The sequence below is a fragment of the Zonotrichia albicollis genome, chromosome 9 (genome assembly GCF_047830755.1).
Source record: "Zonotrichia albicollis isolate bZonAlb1 chromosome 9, bZonAlb1.hap1, whole genome shotgun sequence".
Taxonomy (NCBI): Eukaryota; Metazoa; Chordata; class Aves; order Passeriformes; family Passerellidae; genus Zonotrichia; species Zonotrichia albicollis.
Window position 1 is genome coordinate 29,782,141 of NC_133827.1, and position 20,521 is coordinate 29,802,661.

The window sequence follows — 20,521 nt, forward strand, 5'->3', positions numbered from 1 at the left end:
CTAACACCTGATTTTTGTTTACAGTCTTGGTCAATTATTCTAAAGTGCTACAACACCTGTATTTATCGTAATTAAAAACACACTTGACAAATATATTGTACAATAAAGTTTATTAGCTGTTCTCCTCTTTCTAACAAATGGAATGGATATTGTTGATAATTCTTTACAAACCAAAGCTGATTTGGTTGTGTGACTGCCCCATGACTGTCATAAGTACATCCCTCTAAAAAACAATCAGTTGCAAACAAGCAATGGCAGGTACTAAATAATATGGGAATTCAAGAATTTCATTATTGAAGGTTTTGGTACAACGTATTCATAACATTCAGCACAGAAGTTTGTGCATTGCAAATGGAAGATCTTGTGCCTGTGCAATCCGAGACGAACATGTACAGAAAAAAAAAATATATTGTTGGCTCTGAATTCTCCCTTTGGTTAAGACATGCATATTACAAAGGGGACAGGGGAAGACAAACACCCGGAATTGCGTAGAAAAGAGGAGAACTTGCATGTATTTTTTTCTTGTACTAATATTCCCTGGACTTCATGCCCAGCCATCACAGCCCATTTGATTTTTCCATGATTAAGGAAGGTAAATTCTAATTTGGTTTTTTACTTTTATTCAAAACAAAAAGCTAGGAGTAGGTGGTAAAAGAAAAATATATATTTTATATATATATATTTATACGTGTGCGCAACTATGTAAAGAAAATAATTCCCATAGTTACAGAGTTTAGTTAAAGAAAGTTTAATATATATATATTTATTATAACAAAATAGGCAGTTATTGTGGGTAAAATATTCATTAAAATCTGACCCCTAAGAACACACACATTTTTAGGCTATGAATCATTCTCTCATTGCCCTAATGACCATCTCTGCAGCTGTTTTCTGAATTACTGCCAATGCAAATTTGGCATTCCTCTGAAAAATACAAGGTTTCCTAGCACCTAAACATATTTTTAGGCTCAAAAAGTGTGATGACCATTATCTATAAAGAATTTCTGCAACACACTATAAATAGTGTTTCATGAGGAAGATTAAAAACATTACACATCTTTGTCCCTAGCAATTTTATTGGCAAAAAATGAAAAAATAGATTATAAGAATATCCGTATGAAATTATGAAAATGAATATCCCTTTAGGAGTAGTAATGGGACTTAATGAAAATGCTAACTCAAAATTTAAAAGTTTCTTTCTAACTGCCTGGAAAGAAAAAAAGATACTGTGACAATAGGATTGAACTCAGAAAATAAAACCTGAAATTGATTGCCCTGACCAAACCATGCTATTAAAGTTAAGCGTGCAAAGTTACTCATAATTTACAACTTCCTTGAATACAACTTTTCTTTCAATTGTTATGAAATTTTAAAAGAATGTCTATAAAGCTTTTTTGAAAAATCTTTGAAAGTTACTTTCCCTTAAACATTAAGGAATTTTACCCAGCAATTCCCTCCCACCCCCACCCTAAACTAATAGCTGGTCAGGCCATTCCACTGTCATGTTCGAAAAATGGCAAACCAACAACACACAATAATACAAATTATTTAAACTAAGAGAGACACCAAATGTAAAGCATTATGGGAACTGCAGAATGTGATGGTTAGGGTATGAACCACGCTGGAAAGAACTAGAGGCAGGCTCCACTGGAAGGGCTTAAGAGTCGTCAGATGTAGTAGGTGATGTCAGTTAGAAAATGAAAAATAAAAATCTGTTTTCATAATTTTTCCTTTGCTGGAACCCAGATGTAAGGACCAGACTGTTCCTCTATGATCTGTTTCACTTGGTTGTAGATTTCTTCCAGAGTGTCTCCCTGGACAATAGCTGCAAAACATAATGTGGCAATCAGCAATGGTCCCTCCTCGATCCATGCAGAGGCCAGGCTGCTCCTTGCCCTCAGAGTGGCAGGAGGATTTCTGACTGCTGAAGGAACAGACACCCTTGGACACTCCCGGGTTCAGTGCTGGACTGAAGCACAGAGTGCTACTGCAGGACACACAAAGCACTTCCTTGGGGACAGGGACCTTCCACTGTCCTACTAAGTATACACATACAGCTGAGGGCATTTTTAACCTTTTCCTAGCTACACTTTCCAATTTGCCTGAGTCAATTCACATCCTCCAGTATTCTTTTTGGCCCAGCTTTCATTTGTGTTTCTAACACAAAGCAAGATAGTGCAGGGCTGTGTCCTCCCAGGCTGGTGAACTCCTCAGCTCTGTCCTGAAGCTGCACAGCAAGGCAGGCTGACCTCGAGATGTCTACCCAGCTCTACCTTTGCTTTTGGCTAAAATAAGGAGGAACTCATGGAGTTTGTTGTCCAGACAAGAGATTCCAGTTTTATAGATGAGGCTTCCTTACACAGTTAAAAGTGCAATCTACACTCATTCCTATAATGTTGGTTGATGTATTTTTGCCAAGGCTAGAAATTAACTAGAAATGAGCCAATAAGGATGTGTTCTGACATACCAGAATAAAATATAGTCTGGTGAAAATGAAGAAGTTTGAGCTGTTCTTACCAACGCTTCAGCCTGGAAGAGCAATCACTGTGAGATAGCAACTTATTTTAAATCAGTGTCACAATCTCAACATCAATAATCCAAGAAGTAAAGTTTAGCATGAAAGGTAGTTTTGGAGGCAGGTCAGACCCACTCTTCTGTGCATTAATAGAGTAGTGCTGCTTCTGAGCTTTGCTTTCATGTAAATTAGTTCCCTTTTATTCCTACCATTCCATTCTTGTCTCTTAAAAACCTTCTCCCCATCTGCAGCTCAGTGCTGTACTGCCTGTGGGAGGAGGCTGCTCCATTGTTATAGGCCAAGTACAATGTTCACAGCACAACAGTGCATGAGAAAGAATCAGAAATGTCTTTGCAAGGCAAATAGGCCATAAGCTTCAGAATCTTCTCTCCAGCTAAGTTCAACCACACCTCTTCCAAACCTCAGTAACCTCAAAGCTGAAATAGGATGTGCTTTTCATGTACTTCAGGGTAAAGTTAAAGTCTGTGGAAACAGAACCTGCTGATGAAGTTGGAAAATGGCAGAAAGTCCTAAGAGTTTTCAAAACCTAAATTAAGCTCCTAGTAAATTTTTGTTTAATTTTATATTAAATTAACTTATCAAAGTGAAATCAATGTAGAGATACTAAGATGGCTCTATACCTCAAAGTAATCACAGATCATCTGAAAAACAAAGCTCACTATCTCAGTGGTTAAGCAAGTACTACTTTTACAGCAAGCCATAAAATTTCAACTCTGGCAAGTGAGCAGTGACAAGAAGAACACACCTGTGAAGTGTTCAGTAAATTCTTGCTCCAGTTTCGTGGCTCTCTCAAATGTCTTCTTGGCTTGCTCTTCCGTTAAGCGTTTATTCATTTCCCTGAAAGTGCAAATATTACAGCTCTTTTAAACCAATACAACATACTTGGAGTCTTTAAGGTTTTAAACTGTTGTTTGAATATTAATACTAATAATTGGATTAAACCCCAAAGACTCCAAGCAAAGACTGTAGTGGAAATGAGCTGTTCTGGCATTATGTTGCATGGAATTTAACACAATGACATTTGTTTTCATGCACTTGAATTTGGATAAGAAGCCCGATCTTAAAGTCCCTAAAAATTAAACTCAAGGAATTAAATATTATTTAAAACACAAATATTACAATTGTCTGCATATAACTTGCAGTTGGCTTTTCAAATACAACAGTCTCAAACAATTTAGCCTGAGGTACTTTACTTTTACTCACATGATATTTTCCACTGTTTTGGGTTTAATAAAAATGGAGATTGGGTACAGCTGGGCAATCTGCAACCTCTTGATCGCATTACCAGAAACATCAAGAATGCAATGTTTACCCTAAAAAGTGAGAGAGAAAGGAATATCGCACTAAGCAAACTTTAAGTCACAAGTAGCATAGCATAATAATTTAGAAGAGAAAACATGCCTCTACTGAAAACAAGAAAATGAGAGTATTTGCATCAATGATACTGTGATTTCACCACTTTGGCACAAGGTCCCCCAATCTCCTCTGCTGGATCCCACATCATTTGAGATGTTCCTGACCCTTCTTTCTTCATTCCTTTCTTCATCACAGCTTGCAGCAATGCAGAACCATATAGAGGAACAGCTGGACTTCAAGCACACCACCAACATTTTTTATTTTGCTTTGTTTTGGTACTAATTTGAGGATGCTTTGGGGAGGTGGCCATGTCACAGATGTGATTTAGAGAAGAGCCAGATGACTTAACTGGCATACCTGAGGGAGTGCCCACCCCTGCTGGCAGGGAAATATGCCACCATATTCAGGTGGAACTGCAGAAAAGCCCTTTCCTCTCCCAGGTACCAGCCAGTAAAAATACCACATTGGAGATGGTGAAAGGAATTTATTTGTGTTTATTTCTTATCCATCTCTTGAGAAACAAATATAACTTGACCATTCCTTGGGCAGCTGGATGACAGTGTGGTAAGGCTGCTTTCCTCCCACTCTCTGTTCTCCCACTAAAAAGAATTTTCCAGCTTCATCTCAAAGGCTCCTCCTGTTCTCAGTTCCTTTCATCTAAGATATGCTCATTTCCACCTCACATATTTTTATTTCTTTCCTTTCTGAGTAGCATAGGATTAATTTTGCAGACTGTCATTTTAGAAAGCTACAGGGGAAGAGGAACAGAAAACCACTCCTGGGTGACTACATGAAAGAAAAACTTCTTCTTTATCAGGACACCAATGTGCATTGCAGAAATCTGTGAGCCAGGATACAAACCCACAAGCACCATATAACCAAAGGTTACTCATATCATACAACACCATTCCTGAACTCCTGGGAGATCATTCCTGGAAAAATGTCTGAAATTACTGACATGCTTCTGCTTCCTGGCAGAAGAAATAACTGGGATCATTTACATTTGGTGTCTTTCCCAACAAAATCAGAATTTTACTTCAGGAATTTTTAATGAGAAGTGCTTTTTCCACATGAACAATATGTATGTCTGTTTGCTTTCAGCTGATGATAGCTGTTTCCCAGATCCAGTCCATGGGTCTGGATGCCAACTGGTAACATTTTAAAAAGGTGTCTGTATGTCCTAGCAGAGTATTTTACATGTGCTGATCTGTCCACATCTTTAAATGTGGTACATGCTCCAAGAACTGAGAATTAAGAGCATTATTTGAAAAACAAAAAGGGACCAAGTAAAACACTATTTGCTGTGTTTGGCCCAACAATTTAAGCCAGGAGCCAAAGGGTGAAGGGCTAGAGAGCCAGCAAAAGTACCTGTGCTGGACCTTATGGGGTATAACCATGACAGTTTACTCCAAATCAGCAATGAATATGCATTAACTGTAGCCTCGAGACACAGATTTGCAAGCTGCTGATAATTCCAAAGGAAAGAAGATATGAAAAGTCTTTTCAAGTGAAGATGTGAAAGACAAGGCTATTTTAGGAATACTGTTTCCAGTTCTTTTGGGGTAATAGCAGTCACTTCTGCTCTGTCTTCTCCTAAACTGATTGCAGATAACTTGGAAATGATCTTTTGTATCCCAGCAATAAACCCACTGAAAAGACTCATCTTTTCAGCAAGATGGAAAAGAATACAAGGATGGGAACAATTTCAGATCAACCAGTCTGCAGCCCTGTCATGATTTTGAAGTACAGTTCTGAAGGATAGGCCATTGTTTCCCAGAAAATAATGTCAGCTGCAACTCAGAAATTGCTGCATCTACCCAAAGTCCCATGGTGCCTATGCAAGAGATTTGACTGCATGGAGACATCTGCTAATACTTTGTTCTTCATGTCCATTTATGAAAGATTCATAGCAATTTTGTACCTTACTAATCCCCACAGATGGACAAAAGAAGAGAGTCAATTTCAGGTCCAGGATGGATCTGAAGGATTGTATTTGTGCTACCAAGTAAAGCAAATGCCAACAGATTTATAATGCCTAAGCTATTCAATAATTTCATCATTTAACCACAAATGATTGTTTCACAGCTTTGTTCAGCCTCCAATACAAAATACTGTTCATTTACTTGAACAATTCTGTAATTAATATTATTTTCTTTCCTTTTCTCACTCTATCCCACAAGGCCAGGTTCCATTCCATATGGTGACAAAGACAAGAGAAGAAAACATCATTTGCCTCTCAGAATCTCACTGTGTTTGCCCTGGTTTTGCTTCCAGTAAATTCAGTTGCCAGAAATAGCAATCCTCACCTATTTGGTCAAAATGGACTACAGAGTCAGCAGCAGAAAAACTCTCATCAACTCAACATGAAACATTTGCAAAAAAAATTTTCACCACATGATTTTCTTTAAGACAAGCACCTTATTGTCAGGAATACATTTCCCTTTTCCAACTTTTTTTTCAGACAGATCAAGTCAACTTCAGTAAGACTTTAGAAATAATTAGAATTTGCAATAAATAGTTAATTCAAATTACTTTGGGATAGAAACTGTAAGGTAACACTCAAAATATATGGGTAGTTATAGAAAAAAATACTTATAAAATTGAATTCTTTACATTTACTCTCTTCTCTTTGTTAGCTAAAAACCATGAGAAGCACAAAGAATAACATTTTTTTAAAGTTTTCTTTTGTGCAGGTCTATGTCAAGAGGATCCTCATATTAATTAACTGCACCAGCAATACTCTTCATTAGTTAATGATCTGTGTATGTGAGCTAGGCTAATTAGCCTATAATTGTAGCTATTTCTTCGGCGTTCTCTTTAAATGAGAGGGTTTACAACATTATGGTAGCTTTTTTTCCCCAATTTAATCATGTCGCTTTCATTATTCCAAAGCTTCATTATTTCCCTAAATGCATCTGTGACAATGCGCTTTGTTTCTAGCCTTATACAAATTCCTTTAAAAGTCAGAATGTTCCTAATGGCTTCTTACCATTCTTCTCTTTCTCCCTGTCAGCACAGGCATATAATCAGCTCAGCAAATGAAAGCAAGTGGCACTGATTTACCTTTTCTGCTACTTCTCGCACTGATTGGACGCTTGTTCCATAAAGGTGATTATTGTACTGGCCAGCTTCAATGAATTTGTGATCCTGAATATCCTTCTCCATTTGCTCTCGAGAAGTGACAAAATGGTAATCACGTCCATCCACCTCATAATCTCGTTTTGGTCTAGTAGTATCTTTAAATATAAACCAGTAGTTTTTAAAGCAAAACAAAAAACAGTGACTTTTTTTTTTACAATATCCAAAAAGCCTCCATTTATATTGCAAAATTGTCACAAAGAGATTGCTATTAAGATAGATCTAAAAAGTTTAAACAATATATTAACTTTTTTTTTAATCCAACATACAGAGGATGTCTATAAAAAATTAAGAGAAAAATATAATATAAAATTGCTTTAGTATTTGTGGAGACTTACGTGGAACACATGAGCCAAATTTGTCTGGAAATTCTGAGATCAGGTCATCATTTATTCTGTCTTTCATGGGTCCCAAAACAATCACAGGTCGAGTATAACTGACTAATAAACATAAAGGAATAATGTCAGTTGTATTTTATATGACTGTTAAATTCATTCTCAGTGATTGAAAATGAGTCTCAAATTATGAAGCCTTTGAGAAAAAAAACCTTCTCACAAACTAACATCCTAAATTCTAATGGAAAAAGGAAGGAGGAGAGGTTTGAAAATCTTTTCAATTCAAAGAGGCACCTAAGCAGCAGCGCAGTTCATAAAACTCTGTGTTGGGAGAAGCTTCTTTTCTCCTAAGGCCACAATTAAGCACTCACACACAAAATGATTCAGTATAAATAGTTTCTGTAACTATTAACACCCTTACAAAATTAAGTGTAGTACCTTTTGAAAGTAGTTTAATTATTTATAATAAAGGGATTTTGGTTGAAAATTAAGTTTAAGCAGATTATGTCTAATCACACTATAAGAACCTTTAAGACAATAATGCCTAAGTATGTTGCCACAACCAATTTCAGCAGTACAAATTTTAATTTTAGGTTCAATCTTTCTGCACAAATAAGTACCAATTAATTTAAGTCTGTCCTATTAAATATATTTTAATTTGACTCAGAGCTATTTCCTTTCAATTGTATTACTGTAATTGCAAGAGGAATGTCTTGAATCCAGTATCTATTAACTTATTAATTAAATAACAAACATCTCTGCTGTTTCTCCCTTTGTGAGCCTCTCTGGTGAGAGGAAACCATTCCACTGGAAATCAGTAAAAAGCAATTTTTTAAATGCAAGTGTGAGAAAATATTTTCTCCTAGTGATTTCCATTTCATTAAATTTTACTTTTTTCTGGAAAAAATCCCTTGGCAATTATTAATGAAATTAGCCATATAAGAAAACCATACAGAAACGGGAGACTGATTAGAGACATTTCAATTGAAGTTGGTAAGTAGACAAATGATCTATTCACATGCTTTTTGCTGTGCCAGAAACAATGAGAATGCTAAAGCAATATGAAACAGAAGAAAACTATAATTTATGAGGTTCTCACTGACAAAACTGTTAAGCATACTGTATTTTCCTTCCACAATATAAACCACACAGAATTATTGAAGTAGCACACCTTTGGATTCTGCACTAAATAATTCAGAGATTTTATTTAATAATTTATGCCTTTATGATTTATTCATTTGAATAACAGTAAGTTTCAACTTTAAAAGGGTGAAGAAGTTTATCCTGGTGCTTAATACATAAGGGCATGCAAAGCATTCTAACAATTAAGATTATTTCATACTGAGTGAGAGCTACAAACCTTCTTGTTGATTGACTGGTTCATATGACAACACATATTCCTCCTGGCCACCTAAAATGTAAAGGCAAAGACACATCAATGTATTTTTTTCCTAAAGGAACATAGGGAGTCATTCCATGGACTATGATGATACAGACACTGCCCAGCAATATGCATTACAATGATGCTGATGAGGGACACCTTTCAAGAGCCATGAATTCTAGACCTCACAAAGCTAAGCCAAACACTGAGCTTTAAAGCATAAGACACAGAGAGTAGAAAGAAGTTCCTGGTGTAGCTGGCATGTCAAGCGGACATTGAGCACAAGAGAATTTCCAAGCATTGCTGAGGTGCTGCTCCTCACGAGTCCTGGATGCAAGGCATGCATGCTGTCATTCACTGCTAGAGCAATGCCTCCTGCATTGGGAACGCTCTCCACACTCTGCAGCCAGCATTTACAACAACATTTTCCATATTTATACATGGCTGGCAACCATGTATGTCAAGGTGAACAGATCTTCCATTAACTTGATCGTGAATTGGCATTTCCATAGACATCATCAGCCACTGTAATTCTACCAAGAAAGCTATCAATGTATATACTAAACAACTACTGTTTTATAAATTAATCTTTAAAGACAAAGTTGAAAGCAAATAATGCTTTGGATTGTTCTCAGCTCCAGGAAGCACATTAGCAGTGAATGAAACTAAAATAACAGAATCTTGAATTTTGACAGCTGTAGGCTTTTTAAATGTTAGTGAAAGCATTTGAAATATACCTCAGTTGCCATCTCTCTAAAAGATTGCTTCTAGTCTAACACGATATCTCTGAGTAAAATTTCTTTTAATGAAATAACTAAAAATTAACTGTGACAGCAGAGAATTTATAATTCTGAAGACACAAGCTCAAATTACATGACATTGCTTTGAACTGAAGAAAATACTGTCCTCCAATATTTCAATTCTCTAATTTTGGAACATTCTTTGATGTTCATAAGCCATACTTAAAACAGGCAAAGGAACATACAAGGCTACACCACAGTTTATGTAGAAACAGAAGGCAGATGAAGGCTTTTATAAATGCATATAGAGCTTCTATATAATCTAGTCTCTATTTCAAAGCAAATGCAAAAAGGTATTTAAAATCTAAATATTACAATTTCATTAACAGAAATATTTCTCTTATTTTGCAAGAAATTTGCATTTAAACTGTCCTACAGCAATACATGAAGGAAGACTTTAATTTCCTGAATTGTTGCAAATGAGGAATACCTTAAGACAGACACAAAACCATGCAACCTGTACATTTTAATATCTCAAAAAGTTACTCATGCAAATGGATTTTAGAAGGACAGTATATACTTTCAGAACCCTTTTTAGGCTAGGGAGAGGAACAGGGAATCACCAACTATCAACTCATCTATGAAAGATCGAGCTCACACAGAATTAGATACTTCTTTGGAGAAGTCACATTGCTATAAGGTCAAAGAAGAGTTATGTAAACTACTAAAGAGATAAGAACAAGTAAAAAGCATCCCTTGATTGAGGGCAAAAAGTATATAATGTCACTGCTTTTCAATTCTTTGGAAAAATTAGTATTAATAGAATGAACCTTTTGAACAACCGTACTCATCTGTAATCAAGATAACTTTCATATTAGACAGCAGTAAGAAGAGATTAAAAGAATATTTTAATAAAAAATGCTCAGAATTACACATTGAGATAAACAAATCCATGACATCCATAATAAAATCATGGCTTCGCAAGTAACAATAAAGTAAAATACTAACTGGTAGAACCAATAACCAGCTTTAAATGTAAATAAAGCTAGCTCTCAGAAAAACTTTGGAAGTGAAGGAAGAGAGGGAAGCAGCAAATTTATGAAGAAACAGACATGGTTAGATAGTTTTGATGGTGTGTCATTAAAAACTATAAAAATTTCTGTTTATCAAAGGCAACTTCCATATGTGCTCAATTCTGTCTTATTCTCAGGGAACACAGATGCCTCCCTCAATTAGTTTCTTTTCAATTACAGTCTGCAACAACACCAGCATTTTGCATACATGTATACACATTCTCTTCTTCAGTGTCATCATCTGGAAGAAAATATGTGGCTCATTACCTCTGAAAAGATCGACAGCCAAACAAATATATCTGTTAATGAACCACCTTCCTTATTATCCTGACATAAATTAGGTATTTCTGCAGTGCCCATTACACAGCAGGCAGCCAGGAGCTGAGCACTGAACCATTGCATGACTTTCACTGCTCCTTCTTTTCATGTTTGTCTTCATGCTTCCTATTGTCCTGCTCTGCTCTACCATGGCTTCCAGCTCTAGCCTGCAGCCTTGCTGGGAGCTGGGATTCCAGTCCTGGCAAAGTGGGATTCCAATCCCATGTCAAGCACAGCAGAGCAGCACCATGCAGCCTGTTACCCACCATGGGCATGGAGTGCCACTGCAGCTGGGGAATAGCAACCACTACTGGAGCTGATGCTAGCAGTAAAAGCAAACTGAGTGTGCTATTCAGAGACACTATGTCTCCAGGAAGAGAGAGAACTAGCATGCTGATTTATCAAAACTGACTCCAGCACTGAATGTGTGTCGTATGCTTTGAAGACAGTTCATACTAAGCACCCACACTTGACAAAATAAATGAGCTGAAAGCAAGGGTAAATACATGTTTGCTTATCTGTACTTTCATTGAAGTATATACATATTAAATCTGAGTATCAGTTGTGAAAAACTTTAGATACTTATGACATTATTTAATGGATTACACAGTTTAGCTACACTTCCAGTATTAAGGCTCAGCTACATAAAATTGTATTTGTCAGCATTAAATTTACCCTTTAAATTTAACATGTTTAGCTAGCTTGTGTAATTTAAAAAAAATTAGTAGATTCAAATTAAGCTGAACTAAGAAAATCACAGACAACAATAAAAAATATCCATAAAGGAGGTTTGCAGTAATTCTAGGAAGTTTTTTAAAAACAAAGACATGGAACAATTTGCAGTACTCCACCAAATACACAAATACAGATTTCACCTGAAGCTGACTGGGAAGTTCTATTTAACATGTAAATACCCAGAAAAGACAGACAAACAAAACCAAAGAAAGAGCTGCAAAACAAGGGCTCGAATAAACAAAGAACTTAAAACACTTACGGTAACTACTTTCACTATCGCTGGCATTAGAGGTTACATGCTCTGAAATTGCAACACAATGGGAAAAAATAAGGAACATACACCAATGGCATGAGTCAAACAAAAAGAAAATCGACAAAAAGTAATCCAGATGAACGACAATACTCATATCAAAGTGCTGAAATCAATACATACTGCATATAAAAGTTTTAACGTACTTCTCATAGCTCTCAGGATCAAGCTTAATTTCATATGAAAGGAATTGATGTTAATAAAAAGAAAAACATTAAATAGCACATAAAATAAGATTACAAAAAGTACACTAATTCATAATTCACATGTAACCCTGCAATTTTTAAGTTTTCACTTCAGGATGAATTATGTTGTGTAAAAACCTTGGGATTATGCATTTCAACTTTTATGCAAGCAATTTATTGATTACATTTAGTCTCATGTAGAGAAAAAGCTGGATTAAATTAGAGGAAATATAGTGCAGCATGTAATACAACTTGCATTAGGTATGATAAGGCAGTTTTTAAAAGTCTGTGCTGAAAAACAGACAAGAAACATGTTCTGTTTATAGAAGAGAATCATCTAGAGGTATTTCTGGACCATATTACATAGTTCAAACTAAGTATGATCGTAAGGCCATAAAGGCTGCTTATGATTTTATGTTCTAAACCATAGGGCCATAAATACTAAAGTTTTCTGGTCTAGACCAGGAATTCCTTTGAAAGTAGCCATTTCAGAATTGAGAAATGAATGTTACAGCTACTAGAATTCCAACTTCATGATTGAGGACAGGTACAGAAGTGCACTGGCCCTTACAAGTAATTTCACAAACACTGTACCTTACAGTCATGCCTTGGGAAGAAATGCTATCCCTAATGACCCTTAGCCACATCCCTTTAGAGACTCCTTTTCCTATTGCATAAGTGCCTAACAGTGGATGTATTTAATATCTGTGACAAAAGCAAGGTCTTGGCTTTTTTATTTGTCATTTTAATACACTTAGTGGGGGGGTATGTACACACAAACATTTCTGCTAAGAGTAGGCAGCAACTTTTGAATCTGACTTGATTCAAACAGAAATACAAGAAGTGCTTCAAGTCACCCTTATTAGCCCTTCACCTGGTCTAAAAGCATCATAAGTGTTCAAAATAGAAAAACTCTCCTGGCACTTGTTAAGGAAAAGTTGTGTTTGCTTTAAGTAGCTGTAAACATCAGAACCCTAGAGAGAGGAATGAAAACTGTTACTAGTTAAAGTAGCACGGCAATGGTGGTACTATTACTGGAAAGAGCCATAAGGTTATTTTTAAATAAATAAAAATACGAGGACAAGATATAAGTAACATTAAAAAATAATCACCAAATTAAAAACACAGTACTGTTAAGGACAAACAAAAAAGCACTGGTAAGCTTCTGAAAACAAAAAAAATCTAATGCGACAGTCACATAAACTTTACATGTTCCTGAAAGCAAAAACTCCAAAAGATTACAAACTAGGAAAAGCTTATGAATCAGTTTTAGTTAACCTCCTTATGCCAGTGGAGCACCAATCTCAAAGAGATCTGTCCAAAAAAAAACGTGGTAATTTTTCAGATGGAGGTTAAAATAACTTGGGAGTATTTTGATCACTTACTCAGGCCTTTTGATCCCATGTCGTCAGGGACCTCCTGCAGAGTAGTCCCCAGAGGGCAAGCAATAAAAAGACAATCACAAAGAAAATAATTGTCAGTAATATATAAAATTGGCGCTACGACAGGAGACAGTTCCTAGAGCATCACAGGGAAAAATGAGTCTATGGAATTTGACTTGACTGGCACATGAAGTGCAATCAGTAATGCAAATGGCAGAGAACACAGTTTGTTTTGAACCTGCTCTGAATTAGGAAATTATTGCAGCTCCGTTTTGAGAATACACTTTTTTTAACTGCTGGCAAGAACAATGAAAATCAGAGTAACCTCTCTTCATTAGGAAAATCCAATTAGAATGAATGACTTTGATAAACCAGTCTAAAGGGATTGATTTGAGAAGCTGGTACGCTCCATTATACTTTCATGAATACTGTGCTTTCTCCTCCAAGTCACAAACAGGGAAGCATCACTGACAGCACTGAAGGCAGTTATCTCCTCCAGCTAGCCAACAGTATTGCCCAGTTTACTCCAAACTGGGATACTCTTGTGTTAGGTTTGATTTTCACAGCAAACAAAGGTTTGCCCTGGTTTTGTAGCCTGGTTTACCAGTGGCACCAGGAGCTCCTCAGCCTGTTGCAGCTCATGAAACTGTCTCCATGGTAACACCCTAGTGCAGTCTAGCAGGCCCTTCTACTGTGCTTTGCTCTCCATGGAATGCCACATACTTACGGTCAATATCACTGGTTTCCTGCTCACTCTGGTCCTTGTTCTTGTAGAAGGGAAATTTTCGGGAAAAGAGGTTCTTTTTACGCTTGTCATTGAATGACTGCTGAAGAAGAGAAGGAGGGGCAAAACAAAGGATGTCTAATGTCTGTGTGAACAAAGGCCCAGAGCAGCAGCTTTGCGGAAGCTGACTCCTTACAACCACATTATGCAGTGCACATCTCAGCTTAACACTCATCTGCTCAGCTCACTAGAAACAGAGACTGGGATCATGGCTTTGCTCAGATCCTCCATGTTTCACATGCTTAGTAGTGAGAAAACTGGTTCATGCTGTAGAGCCTGACCTGTATTTCACAAATTTAGGCGTGCTATGAGTGTTAAAAGAAGTGGAAAACTAGGCTGCTGTAAGGTGGCCAAACCATAATGACTCAAAGTCAATTAAATCACTGATATTATCTCATTTGGGGGTTACAGAATTTAAAAAAAAAAAAAAAAAAACAACCAAAAAACCAAGATGAAGCTTTTGCTAGCAAGTGACATTATAACAAAACATCAAAAGTATTGGGCAGTATTACCATCCAACTAAAAAAAGTCCAAAACTTGTATCAGTGTTTTACTATTGCAATTCATTGCAAATTCACTGAAAGGATTTACTCTGTTCTATGCAATTTTGCATCCTAATACGAAGATTAACTTGAAGAGACACAAGCTAATTTCTTGGGTTTATTGAGGCAATTATGTTTTTCAAGAGTGTACTTATAATTACCACATGAAAAACCCTGTATATCAAGGATCATGTTCAGCAACTTGTGACATTAACTGCTTGTGTTGCTGAAGAATTTCTGCATCTCAGTTGCTACAAACATTTCTAGAGTTACTTACATAGACATTTACATCCATATGAATATAAACTATTTTTGTGCTGCTTGTCCAAGTGATGGAGAGCATCAATGCATTTTCATTCCTATATATGTATGTCTATATGTAATTAGCACAAATTTTACTAATATCTGTCATATCTTCTGCTGAAGACATCATGTGACTACAGCACCTTTAATTTGATGTTCCAAGTCAATACAAAAACCTTAAAGTATAAATAAATCAGTAATGTTTTAATTGTAATTAACTAGAGCTAATACAGCTAACTTAAAATCAGCAGAAATTCCTTTCCATCTTTAGGCATGAGTGACTCATCTGACCAGTTTTGCAAAGACATAAAATTTGCCATATTTTTGTCATTTGGTTAGCAGAAAAAAACTACAGTAGAAAGGATGGTAAAATAGGAAAACACCCAACTTGGTCTTGAGACCCTGTGCCATAGGGGACTATTTGTTTCTAAGCTAAGCAGAACCTATGTGCAGCAGGAAGTAAGAAAAGTGCCACAGAAACATCTTTTAAAAGGTATGGTAAAAAAGTCATGCATTCTAGACTCTATTAACAAGTGTTTCTAAAATTTGTAGCATGTTAGCTTTCAAGTAATTGTCTTTCTTCAGCCAATGCGAGCTCACATTCCTCTGTTATATGCAATGGAGTAGCAAAAAGGCATATAATCCTTTCTACCAGCATTAAGTATGGAATGAATGACAGTAACAAGTAGGGATCAAACAGGACAAAGCTTTTTCAAATGATGGGCCACATTTTTTGGTACAATTGAAAGAGAATGTCTGTATTTGTGCTCCTTTCCTGCAGTGCAACACAAAAGCTGCATCCTGCTACAGGACTGACAATCCTTCTGGCCAGACGTGCTTGGCAATAGCAGATACTTAAACTTCCAGTGATATTTCCATTACCAATGTTTTTAAAACCTTACTTAAAATTACAAGGTGTTAAAGAGGCACATGGTACCAAGGGAGCACAATCAGTGACATTGAGCTCTGGAAATAACAATACTGTGCTAAGGAGGAAATCCATAAAACCTTTAATTGCCTTGCATCTGGGTTCGACTAAAACTGTTGTTCCACTGTAAAAACTGGTACATTATCAATCTGACACATAGACAAAAGATGAAGTTTCAAGCCAATCATATGCCTGCAGGAACCATACTTGGCACAGGCAAATTTTTATCTTATGGCCCTCTTGACCTTCTCTAACAGAAGTCAAATTCAGTGCAAATAATTTCTCACAACCAGGAAGGGTAATGTAATCTAGAGAATAAGGACAACAAAGAAATATGCCCAAAGGAGATCCTTCCTGAGTATACTGAAAAATACTGTAATGTAAATCCCAAAAATAAAAACTCACATCTCTAATTGTTTCATTTGGGCAAGTCCGTCAGTTTGGTAAAAGGAGACAAATGTGATAAAACTAAAATGGTTCCATTTAGGTGAGGTGGTGATAATGGGGAATCTGTACAGTTAAAATAAAAGGACTAGCTGATTTACTGTGCTTCATAAAACATAATCAAGTTCTTCATTATAGTTTTGAAAATATTTCATAACAATTATTTTAACTTTCTGTACAGTCTTCCTGAGCTAATATGAAACTTTATATACTGCATGTATAATGGTCAGAGTCAGTTCCATTGCCAAAACAAAAGAGAAAATAAAAGTAATACTATACTGTATTTACATAAAAGATTAGCCAAAAGATTACTTTTAAAAGATATCATGATTAGAAAAAGGTAGAAGGATTTGCTTATTAGTTGAAAATGCATAGTAATTGCATTAAATTTTTCATAAGCCCACTGGCAATCATTGACAGTCATTACAAGCAAGAATATATTAAATCAGAAGCAGCACAGAAATAAGATAAATGTGTATATGAAAGGAACAAACAAGAATAAAATGTAACCATTTTTGCTCCAGATTTTTTAGGTTTCCTTACAATGAAAGGAACGTGGATTTTAATGTTAGCCATCGCTAGGATTCTTCAAGGTCTTAATGTAGAAATTTTCAAAAACTGTATAAAATTGGTATTTCATCTTGTTTATGGAGAATTAGCACACACAGACACAGGAAGGCACATGGTCCATGAGGACATGTATGGTGCAGTCAACTTACTGGGAAAATACAGAAGGAATGCTTCAAGAAGAAACTCTGATGTTAAAACATTTACAGCTGAAGCAAGAGACTGTGAACAGTGTAAGTGTTTGCAAAATGAAATGTTACTACAGAAAAGGAACTGCAGTTCTACATCAATGGCAAGCGTAGTTGCTTTTCCACTCAGTATTCCATGCATTTCTTTGGTGCTCTGTTAGTACACAGGGACTGTGCACCAACTCTGCTTTTGTCACAAAGCTACTTCAAACACATCAGTAATTAACTGTTTGCAGTTAATTGGTAGACACCCTCTAAAACCATGCAATTATCTTTCAAAGAACATGGTAACATTTGAAGAATTCCTTAGTGTACTGAAAAGAATCCGAAGTATTTAAGCCTCTCTTTATATGACTTCTAAAAAGCAAACTCAAATTACCATGTCACTTGATAATATTTTATTCCAATACCAAGCTACAAAAGCACCAAAACAGAAGAATACTGCCAATAATCCAGTAAATCTCCAGGGCAGTACCATAATTGTGAATCAGGAAGTAGTTAGAGATATTGATTTTCTTTTAAGTAAACACTTATAGGGCAAAAACATGACATTTCATTAATAACATAAATGTTTGCCATGTATCAGAGGGACGTATATATGAATTTTAGAGTTTTTATACTTTGCAGTCCTACACTATCACGATATAATACTGAGGCTTTAATATTTGATGTGCTTTCTGAAGTTATGAAAACATCGTAACTGAAATAAATTACTAAAATGCACTTGCGCATTACAATAATGACTAACCAATGCTACAGCATTAGTGCAATTAAAAATATAATCACTATTTAAGAAATAGCTTTCTCAGGAGCTAAAAGCACACTTCAGATTTTTTGAAATGGCAATATATTATTAATTTAATTTTAGATCTATTAATTCTTATATCTAAAATGCACAGGGCTAAGTCTTGAATGTACTAGTCACATAGTACTGGTAGAAATGGTAAGGTTGTAGAATTGTAGAATTGTAGAATTGTAGAATTGTTTCTCAAATTTCAGAACAGCCAAAACATTGCAAAAAAGCCTCACCCTCAAAATAATAAAAAAATTTGGCTGCTGTGCCATTATGAAATGGCTATAATTTTACTACTTAAGTAGCCTCACTTCTTTCTCACTACTCATTCCCATCACATGTACTGTGACAGAAATCACATCTGGTGCAGAGCTGTTACAAATGGCACGATTCAATACTTGGTCAGGATACAGAGCTCCTGCTACATTACAGTATTAGGAAGCATATATATTTCTATGCTAATCCTTTAAATAATTTGCAGTGTTTTGGCAATTAAAGTCTGCTTTGGTGCTCAGAATTATTTAATTTCTATTTGACAGAATTTACTCTTTTCATTCAAATCTGAAAGTGATTCTCCACACACAAAATCGCAGAAAAATGTTACCATTCACAATGCCAGGTGTAATTAACACTAAATTAACTCACCCCTTTATCTCCTCTTGTTTTGGAATTGAATTTCACTGTCTTCAAACGGGCTCGTTCTTTTTTCTCAACTCTACCACAAAAACACACACAAAAATGTCAGAAATCAGCAAAACTGCAGAACTTCAAGTTAGCACTTGTTATAGCAGAAGCGTATTGGTGTACCTTTTGTATATTTTATTGCTTATGACACATTCAGAAAATGGAAGCCTGCTAATGGAAAACTGTTATTTCTCAAGTGATGCTCTGTGGAATTATTTGGAAGTATATTATTTGGAATTATGAGGAAGTATTTTGTGGCTGTGCATGTTCAATAAATCCAGAGAGTGCAAAGAGGAAACACAATATAGTAAGTGAACAGCCTCAACTATCAATCAATAGCAGAAACTAAGATTCAGAGCACCTAAACTCTTGTTTGAAACTCCAGTATGCCAACAAAAACCTCATCTCCATTGGCTACCAAAGAATGTTTTTCCAGTTTTCCATGTTCTGGGTAGAAAGAATTCATGATAGTGTCATGACTTGAATAAAATTCATTGACACTTTGCACCTTTTCATACACAAATGGATAATCATCTGATATTAAACCCACAGCTTACAGTGAGAACAGAGGTGGATGTGGACCACCTTTATTAACTTCAGCACACAACTCCTAGGGCTAAATGGGGTTTTAATAAACTTTTCATTGAGTAAATGAGAATTCTACTACAGATTACTTAAAAACAAAAGAATCAAACAAGTGGCTGATGTGGTACAGAATTAACATGAAAGAGAAAAGCATATACAATATATGTATTAATGAGATCAGGTGTTTAATAGCAGACATCTCCAAGTCAATGAAGTGAGCCATACCTCCGTTTGCTTGGGATAACTCCAATTTCATCACTTTCTCCATCTGGAGTTACCTGCCGTGCTTGCCACCATTCATCATCAGAAGCATTAATGACGTGGAGAATATCGCCAAATTTGAAGTTCAGTCCTTGACTTGGGAGGCCACTGTCTTTAGTCTTGTCATAATCAAAAAGAGCTCTACATTGAAAAGAAAGAATTAAACATAGAAAAAAGGCAAGAAAAACCAGGAGAGTATGAATAGCACAAAATATGAAGCAAGCTGCCTGTGCTATTCATAAATGATTGCATCATTCTGACAGGTACTTACAAGAAGGCTGAACACTCTCTCATACACACACAGAATGTGTAGTACAGTACCCCCACACACTTCTAAGCTTTAATGAATGTGAAAAAACTTGATCCAGAGCAAACTTCTAGTGCTTTACAAAAGCTCTACAGGAGACACCTACTGCAATTCAATAAGTACTTTGCACAGAGCAAGTTACGTGTCAGCCTAGAATAAAAAATGATAAGCAAGTATTTAAAGCATAGAGCACAGTCAAAATTCTGTAAAGTACACTTCCATATCAAATTATAAACTATTTAGTAATTTAGTACAGTTTAGTACTGTCTTTAAAATAAAAGTCAGTATCATCAGTATACTGCTCACAGGAAAAATAACTTAAGAAATATGACCTGCTCACCACTTTGTACCATAGTAGCCAAAGGCAGAGAACCTTAAGCACATTCTTTTAGGAATTTCCTGACCATTTCGAGAGAATGTCACCCTTTTTCCTAAGGTAAGCCTGTTTTCAAATAAAAGGCACTCACAATACCTGAGCAGCAGCTGCATGACTACAGTTTTATTAACTTTTCCTCTGGCAGCAACACTGGTTTATGCAACTGAATCCTGTTCCCCTTTTTGCTTAAGAAAGCACAATTGTCTGGAAAGGCACATGGTCCACCATGATATGGAACTGATCTAGTTTACAAGTCATATCTTTTCTGCC

At 35.9% G+C, this 20,521-nt stretch overlaps 1 protein-coding gene across 25 annotated transcripts in view; it reads right to left on the reverse strand.

The window, feature by feature from the left end:
* Window positions 1-93: 93 nt before the first annotated feature.
* Window positions 94-20,521, reverse strand: part of DLG1 (discs large MAGUK scaffold protein 1) — a 140,734-nt gene continuing 120,306 nt past the window's right edge. For 6 of the 25 annotated variants that reach the window (XM_074547153.1, XM_074547160.1, XM_074547173.1 and 3 more), the window contains 11 exons: window positions 19,533-19,709; window positions 18,684-18,753; window positions 14,217-14,316; window positions 11,872-11,913; window positions 10,317-10,352; window positions 8,726-8,776; window positions 7,369-7,470; window positions 6,956-7,128; window positions 3,740-3,849; window positions 3,282-3,373; window positions 94-1,825 (listed from right to left, as the gene is read on the reverse strand). In XM_074547153.1, coding sequence (XP_074403254.1) covers window positions 1,719-1,825; window positions 3,282-3,373; window positions 3,740-3,849; window positions 6,956-7,128; window positions 7,369-7,470; window positions 8,726-8,776; window positions 10,317-10,352; window positions 11,872-11,913; window positions 14,217-14,316; window positions 18,684-18,753; window positions 19,533-19,709 — 1,060 coding nt within the window. In that variant the 3' untranslated portion in view covers window positions 94-1,718. Of the gene's footprint in view, window positions 1,826-3,281; window positions 3,374-3,739; window positions 3,850-6,955; window positions 7,129-7,368; window positions 7,471-8,725; window positions 8,777-10,316; window positions 10,353-11,871; window positions 11,914-13,492; window positions 13,527-14,216; window positions 14,317-18,683; window positions 18,754-19,532; window positions 19,710-20,521 lie in introns of all 25 variants that reach the window. The other 19 variants (XM_074547169.1, XM_074547158.1, XM_074547178.1 and 16 more) reach the window with 10 other exon arrangements.